Here is a 9,208-nt window from a genome sequence, read left to right on the forward strand (position 1 = left end):
CTTGCTCATATAATGCATCTCGGGAACTTGCTCATATAATGCATCTCGGGAACTTGCTCATATAATGCATCTCGAGATGCTTCATTCCACTCATGTTCGGGCTGCTGAGTCTACATTTTGTGCATCGGCTCATGGCTATGTATTGTATTTAATGTGTTGCAGTTGGTATATGTACAGGGGGTGTGGCAGTCAAGTCATGCAGTGAATTCCATAAAAATAAAAAGAATTTGTAAATGCAGTGTGTCATGAATATTCATCATACTGCAAAAGTGATGTCACAAGTCTAGGGTCGTTGAAATTTAGAAGCTGGAATGAAAATCGGTGTGTTCGACATAAAGGTCGGTGACTGACTTTTTAAGAGAGGCTATTCTACTAGAGTTCTGTAAAATTATCCCTTGTGTACCTCCTAATCCACACTCCACATGGTTTATTTACTGTGACCCACAGAAAGGACAACATAAGCATTGTTTACAATTTTTTAAACCAATGGTCTGGAGTTGTTGGGCATAGAGAATTCAAGGGACACTACTCTGTCTATAGCACATTGGTTTCTGAATACACTAGTTCCATTTGAATTTCAGCTAATTTCTAAAACAGCTATGAAACTTTATTTTTGTAAAACTGCCCATGCAGTTTACAAGAAGTTGAAAATGTACAATTGGTTGATTGTATCTTTCTTTATAAAGTTCCTCATTTTTCAATCGTATGGAGACAACACCAAGACCGGTAAAGGGCTTCAAATTTAGGCCTATGCTCGGTGCTTACGGCCATTGACTCGCAGTGAGGGTTCTTTAGTGTGCAACACGGGACATCCATTTTTAAGGTCATCTCTGAGGACCCGTGACATTCACACCTGATGCCGAGAGTTTGGCGATAGAACTGTCACCACCTGTTTTAACGACCTAGGTCTGTTGCGGCTGGGATTCGAACCCCGACCGTCTGCATACAGGGTGAACACTCTACCTCTCCACCACCATGAATGAACAGGATGCATCATGGGCATGGATAGCAATTGGTCACTAGAGTGACGGGGTGACTTGGATACTATTTGACCTTTAGCAATGAAACTTCACGTACAACTGAAAAAAGTAATAAACCAGCTTAGTGTCAAACCTGTTGAGCTACTGGTCATACAAAACTATAGGAAGTTTCAAGTTTGATGATTTTATAATACTCTGTACAACTGAAGTTTTAAAAACTGTACATTTATTTTCTAATTGTAATATAAAATATCTCGACAATATTCGAATTTGAATATAGTCTAAAACCATTCACATGATTAATTTATTTCAATGTTACACAGAATAAGTCACCATTGAAATGATTTTTTTTATAAACTATAAAAGACACATGGATTTTAAAATATTAACCCATATTGTGGAAATGGAAACGAGCATCGTCTGATTCAATATCCATTACATAGAATCATCCAGTTTGGACTTGCTGCCTCCACTTCTATCACATGTATTTATTGTACATGTAATTTTATTATTTGCATAGAATCTTCTAATTACAACTTGTGACTCCATTTTCTAAATTACACATGTAATTTGTAAATGAGGAGAGTTGAAAGTCTTTCTCTAGTTGAAAAAAACCCATCAGAACTCCATCAATGCAACAAAAGTAGTCCCGACACTTAGTATGGTGTTGCCCTGCAAATCAAAATCGGTACATGTTTAAAGAAAATGTTTTCTGTATTGTCAAAACTTGTCAATATTTTACTTCCAGTACTTAAAAATATGCTAACTAAACACTAAAAAAGTACAATAAATATTTAATAATAAAAATTTTCCAACTTTTTATAACTTGAAATATTTTCTGTCCTTTTGACAAGAATCATTACATATGCATGGTATATTTGTACATGTATTGCAAAAACAAGGATTTTGAAACTCTGAAAACCTATTGAAAACTCCTCACCCCAATTCCTAGCTCAATGTTGTAAAGACATCTTTAATTATCACATTACCTGGCAAATGTTATCATGCAGATGATTCCGAATATTAGCTCCAGTCCTATGAAGGCAGCCTGAATTGCAGCTAAAATGACGTCTACTCGTAATACGTAGGTCTGCCATAAGATAAGGTAAAGTGTCCCCAATATGGCGGGAATACTCAGTAATATTGATATAACCACGCCCACTATCCGCTCCGTCAAATTCCCTTTTTGAGCTGAAATACAGAGAGCTTTGTTATCTTAATTTCAGGAAACTTAATGCATACTACAGTTTAATTAATCTTGACATCATAGGGTATAGATTTATTCAAAATAAAAGTATCCCATAAATTATATATACAGGACTTTGGATAACTGAGTAGGTGACTACCCTGTACATGATATCAACATGATGTAAATTTTTAAGCATCAATGCATGTATATTCAGTAATATACAGCCTTTATCTGTTAAACAAGAGGCCCATGGGCCACTTAACTCACCTATCCTCAGTCTCCCATGTAAACTCCATTGTGGATCCGTTAATTTCCACAAGAGTACTGCAAACGGTACACAATACGCCTGTGAAAATGCTTACATAGGGTGTTTTCTTAAGCCATGATTTGTAGAACTTTGCTTCAGGTAGTATCAGCCATCATCAGGCTGTGACATACCTTCTTTGCATAATATGAATATTTCCTAAAAATGGACTAAGTTCAACAACCTGTAATTTTCTCAAAAATTGAAGGAAATCAAAACCCTTGCCACATGCACATATTCCATACCCATACAAATATTCTGTAAAATAAGAAGGTCCTCACTTGAAAACTGTAGAAAGAAAAATAAAAGACAAATCATGTACTCTCTATGCAATATTTCCTCAAAACTGACTAAGTTCAACAACCTGCAATTTTCTCTAAAATTAAAAGAAATCAAAATCCTTGCCACATGTACATCTTCCATACCCATACAAATACTATGTAACATAAGAAGATCCTCATTCGAAAATTGTGGAAGGAAAAACAGATAAAGAAAATCAATATCCTTGCCACATACACATCTTCAATACCTACCGGTAAATAAATGCTCTGTAAAACAAGGTTCTCACTTGAAAACTGGGAGGAGTTCACTGAACAAATCATGTACTCGCTTGGCAATATTTTCTCAAAACTTACTAAGTTCAACAACCTGTAATTTTGCCAAAAAAAAAAAATTAAAGAAAATTTAAATCCTTGCCAATGCATGCTTCAATATGCATACAAGCACTCTGTAAAACAAGATGGTCTTCGCTTGAAAATTGTGGGAGGAGTTAACCAGACAAATTATGCACCCTCAATATAACAATAATTTTCAAATAAAGCGGCAAAACTCCTGCAAAAGAAGTCGAAATGGATCAAAATTGCAACAAGATCTAGAGTGATCCACAAAGAAGCAACATAGCAAGTTTCAGCTTGATATGTGACAGAGAAACGGAATCAGAAACAAAACCCCAAACGGCCGGCCGGACATATATCGCTGTACCATTAATATGTCCTGCCTAAAGACCTATCTACCATGGTCTACATGACTCATGAAGGTGCTTACATATATATAGACTGCAATCTTATACGCACAAAGTTACGTGTACTTGACTACCAATTGTTTTTTATTCTAATTTTGAATGAATACAACAAAAGTTTAAATGCTCTCACCAAAAAATATTCTTAACGCTTCTATTCCAGCCAAAATGAAAACCAAGATCACTTCTGCAGGTAACACATTGTCTGCGTAGGGCAAGTTTTCACCTGAAAATTGAATAATGAAACATTCCTGTATTCAATGAGTTTGTCTTTATATTATAACAGTACAGTATATATCTCAACTCTTGACCATATGCTATCAAACCTCATTTAAGGTGGCTCATTACACCAAATCTTTAATGGTTTGTTGCAACATCTTATATGAAATATGCATCAAATCACAGTGAAATTTAGACTCTAAAATCTCTTATTTATTAAATAAAATTTTTGTGTAATGATCCACCTTAAAATGTATACAAATCATTAAACAAGATCAGCATTTATTTATTAGACCATTAAAGAATTCAAAACAAAAAATAAATTATGTGCCAGAGTGCACATCTGGCAATCAAAACATTTTCATCATGTTTTAATATTAAGAAAATTGGGCCAGTTTAGCCTCTCAAATGTTAACTGATCCCATTAGAAAGATAAGCAATTCAGCTCTGTAGGGGTGGGGGTGGCAGAACTACGAATAAGAATTGAAGAATGAAATCTGTGGGCATTTTGAATACAATATGGACTCCAAGCACTTCTTCTGTTAAAAAAACAAGAAACAATGAGTTTTCAAGGACGCTGGATACACAGGAGATGTATTTGTAGGGAAAGGCAACCCTAATCACATTGTTGCTTTTATGAATAAAGAATTACTTACTGATATCGTAAATGAGTCTTTAAAAACAACAATCCTTGCTTAACGATTAAATGAATATTAATCTATCATGTATTTTGAATTACTTGTCGCTAAGAGAGAGGCCATTAAAGTTTAATTTATGACATCACACTGTCGATTCCGGTTTATTTCATCAGCAGTACTGTAAACATGACAAGTCACGGACAGTTAAGTTTGGAGCCATATAGATTTGAGCCTGTTCTTTCGCAAGAAAAAACTGAGAAAAGAAGACGTTCAATCGAGTCGCAGAAGAAAGCAGACGGTACACGTTTCTTCATACAAATGTCTCGAACCTCAACTTGTCATTATGTAAATTATGGATCCACAGTTTACAGTGTCTTCTTTTCAGATGACTTGGTTAGGTCAGGAATTTCGGGTAAAAACTTTTCATATCTCCCCTTCGCTTGACAGCTTGACAAGAAGGCCATCAACCTATTTATTCGTAAAATTGACCACATGAACATCTTTAATAATAATCTCATCAAAACCGGAACAGACCGTGTGATGTCAGAATATTAATTTTCGTGGTCTTGAATACAAAAGAGTTCCACATCATGGCAGTCTCTATAGATGGTGGGAATTTTAATTTTTAACATTTTCAAATTAGTACTGAAGCTTATCTAGGACGTATATCAACAGAATAGTATGACTTGTAAATATTTATCATACAATCAATTCTATCATATATCATGTGAAATTTTATGGGTTGCCTTCCCCTTTAAAAAGTATTGGTAATATTTATAAATTAATAGGTCCCCTACAGTGTAGTACTATAAGAATTTATACCTTTCTCCCAAACAGTGTATTGAAACACAACTTATTTTATTTGAAAGGTGAATTCTCATAAATCCCTGTAGAGAAGAAGAAGGTCCGACAGAAGGACAAACTGTTGGGTAAAAATTTCTTAAGACTTTGTTCATGAAAGCTAAAAATTTATTATTGGTATTAACATTTTAAAAAGTTACTGACCTTTGTATACATAAATTAAGATTTCACACAGAAAAAAGAATGCGAAGTACCATCCATTTAGGTAGAGGAGGACTTGATATGGTAATGATGATCTCTTGTGTGCAGTTAAGGAAAAATACAGTAAAATCATCACTATACAAATAAACTTTACTTACCCCCCCCCCCCCCCCCCCATCCCCTTTTTTCATCAAAATGAACAAAGCATCATCATACCGGTTCATAGAATTACCGAAATTACCGCTAATCACCAATAAAGGGGTCGAAATTACCTTAGTGTATGTTCATCTATATACCATCTAGTCACACATCAAATTTCATGAAGATTGATAACGATTTGAAGGAGTTGTGGTCATTAAACCGCTTAATGTGAAGTGTAAATACAAGTTATTTCCCATGTTTTAAATATATTGTATTCATGGTATTGATTTACACAATAAAGTGTGATAAATAAATGAAATAAAATATTTGTCCTGAATTTTATATTGCCATTTGGAACTTTCTGGCTCAGCCCTATTTATAGTTCGCTTACTGAGTACCTGTCGGTAAAGGGAAGTAACTCAGATTCACACGTTACAATAATCGGTTTTAAGGAAACAATTCCTTCAAATCGTTATCAATCTTCATGAAATTTGATGTGTGACTAGAAGGTATATAGATTAACATATACTGAGGTAATTTCGGCCCCTTTATTGGTAATTTCGGTAATTTCTTTGATATTTTCGGTGATTAGCAGTAGTTTCGGTGATTCTACATGTTCTATGCACCCTCATCATATACTACTTCTTTATTTTTACATTTACCAATTTGTTTATAATAAACCAACACTGTTTCAATGTATATCATTTCTTGATAATATCACTCACCTTTTAACCTGTGCAGTGCAAGATACAAATACAATTTTAAATAGAGATACGATAATATCGGGATGTTGTACATGTATAACAAATTACCCCCATGTTTCCAATTGTTTTAAATTTACACCTCACATAACTTAAGACATGTATTCCATAATTCAATAAAGGAAAATTGTAGCATTTCGTACACAATAACGAATTATAAAGGATACAACAATCTGCACTCTGCCTGAAAATAAAACACAAAATCAGTTACAGGTCATTTGCACTTTTAAAAAATGTAATCAATGCCTACAAACTATCAAAACAAAACGTGATCACAGTAACATGTAATATAAACTATCATGTACAATAAATTTAAAATCAGAACAGAGCAATGAAAAGAGATATTCAGACATTCAATGATTCATTCATGTTTTTACACGAAAATGACACAAATTCCTATTTTTATTAAACAACGCCCATTCTATTCCACATAAAATCTCCACACACTTGTAGATACCAGGTAATTTCATCTTAAGCTTAATTAACTCCTGGATTTTCACACACATATAATAAAAATGGGGATAATTTACCTTTGTTTTGCCGCGGCGGCTGTCCCGTGGTCGCCATCTTGAAACAAATGTTTCTGCGGATCGCAACCTGAAAAGCGGATATTAACGAATCGAGGAAGGAAATAAATAATAGTGGCGGATCTAGAGGAGTTTCGCAGCTTCGGGGATAATAATATATAACATTTTGGATGTGTTTGTTTGTACAAATTACCACCCCATTTCTGAATTTTAAAAAATATAAAAGAAACAATCTATGTATCTGTAACGGGAATCTTAGTCACGGGAATTACATCATAATTTAATATGACAACTTACAGAATATACAAATTTTCACTATTAGAAATCTACTTGTGGAAAAAAAGTAAAAAAATTGTGAAAATTTATCTGTGTCAATTCATTACACATTATACAACAACCTGTCTTAAATTTTCAGAGATTTTTTTTAACAGATTGCAGCAAGAAACGAAATGCATATAAAAAATCCCTGTTCAAACAAAACGTAACACCCTCTTATCTGACCAAAGTTTAAAAGTCGGCCAAATATTTAGTGTTTCAACATTTATTCAATTTTCAGAAATGGATAACGTGAATATCAATATGGAACATTCTTTGAATCAGACATTGGTTGTTGTAAGTACTTTTTATGGTCACATAATTGGTGTTACATGTATATCATCTGACAGTATCTTGTCCATCTATCAATTTTTGTGGGTATCTTTGTTTTTTTTTAAGTCATGTAAGTTTAATACATGAAAGCTTTGAAATTCACGAAATTTCAGAAATCCATGTTCACACGATGTTCCTGTAAAACAAACATTTCCCTGCAAAATTTATATTAATGTTATGCTTTAAATAAATGCTTTTACTTTTACTATGGTCTTAGAACAAATTCGCCCTTAGTTGAAATGAATCAATAAAAATGAAATGTTAGTAAGAGAGGTAATAAAATGTAACGGAATGAAAATATCCGAATATGTCTCTACTGGTTTCAATAATCTTAAATATTTCCAAAAATAGAAAGAGAACGAGCTACATTTTGACCTAAATAGAGCCATATACTGTATGGAGCGCCAAATTAACATAAACTCAAATAATTATTTGAAGATATCAATGAAATTATTGCTCTCTTTAATTGAATTAATGCGCGCATTAAATCAATTATTGCTCTCATCAAATGAATTAATGCGGGCTTCAATTCAATTATTGCTCTCATCAACTGAATTAATGCGCTCATCAATTCAATTAATGAGAGCAAAAATTGATTTAATGCACGCATTAATTCAATTATAAATTGCTCTCTTCAATTCAAATGATGAGAGCATCAATTCCGTAGAAATATTGCTCGCAATACTTAATTTAGAGCTCGATATAAATAATTTGATGATCTCTTTAATTCAATTGAAGATATCTTTAATTATCTAGAATACTTTCGTACAAGGAATTAATGCGCGCATCAATTCTTTTAAAGAGAACAAAAATTCAATTAAAGGGATCATTAATTCAATTGTGGATATGTTGAATTGAAGATATCTTTATATAGTTGCTCTCTCTAAAAGAATTATTGCTCTCTTCAAATGAATTAAATGCGCGCATCAATTCAATTATTGCTCCCATCAATTGATTTAATGCGCGCATTATATCAATTATTGCTTTTATCAATTGAATTGTAGCGCACATCAATTCAATTGCTGATCTCATTAATTCATTTGAAGAAATCATTAATTCAACTAAAACGCGCATCAATTCAGCTGAAGAATTAATGCTATCATCAATTCAATTGATGCGCGCAATAATTTAGAATTGAAGATATCATTAATTATTTGAAGAGATCTTTAATTAAATTGTTGCGCGCATCAAATGAATTGATGATATCTTCAAATAATTGAAGATATCTTCAATTATTTGAGTTTATATTAATTTGGCGCTCCATACAAATCAACACGATACGCAGGTGACCGTTGAAGCCCATGAGTTTCTTGTTTCTTTTGAAATAAGATGGGTGAACTTGGCGAACAATAAGCCTATTCATGATTGGGTAATGGTCGCGAATCGGGAGTTTAAAATACATATTGATAGTACCCGTAGTTACAATATATACAGTACCGTACCAGTAAAACGCTGTCCAAAATATTTTGAATTAAAAACAAATATATACATCATACATCAAAGAAGAATATTTAATCAAAATCATCATCAGAATTAGTTTCACAGGCAGCAGCATGTACATCAGACATTAAGCGGTTTTTAACACACACATAATTACCCTGATGCCTGGCGTACCCAAAATACCAAAATGACACTGCACCCAACAGTACGTGTTCCACATTTACATTGACATACATGTATCAACTGATGTGAATGAGAAACCTCACATGTTTGTGGTGTAAATCAAATGTGGAATAGCGTTTTCTTTATGGTGTAGTATTAATGCTTTGATTTGGATTCAG

The 9,208-nt window shown here is 33.3% G+C and overlaps 1 protein-coding gene across 1 annotated transcript; it reads right to left on the reverse strand.

Annotated features, from left to right (window-relative positions):
• Nucleotides 1-1,148: 1,148 nt before the first annotated feature.
• On the reverse strand, nucleotides 1,149-6,855 carry LOC125673891 (transmembrane protein 216-like). The gene is made up of 6 exons (XM_048910821.2): nucleotides 6,783-6,855; nucleotides 6,420-6,436; nucleotides 5,354-5,447; nucleotides 3,625-3,717; nucleotides 1,970-2,171; nucleotides 1,149-1,652 (listed from the first exon to the last, which is right to left on the reverse strand). The coding sequence occupies exons 1-6, from the start codon at nucleotides 6,817-6,819 to the stop codon at nucleotides 1,637-1,639; spliced, it is 459 nt and encodes a 152-aa protein (XP_048766778.1). The 5' UTR covers nucleotides 6,820-6,855; the 3' UTR covers nucleotides 1,149-1,636.
• Nucleotides 6,856-9,208: the final 2,353 nt, after the last annotated feature.

The sequence above is a fragment of the Ostrea edulis genome, chromosome 3 (assembly GCF_947568905.1).
Source record: "Ostrea edulis chromosome 3, xbOstEdul1.1, whole genome shotgun sequence".
In the NCBI taxonomy this organism is placed as follows: Eukaryota; Metazoa; Mollusca; class Bivalvia; order Ostreida; family Ostreidae; genus Ostrea; species Ostrea edulis.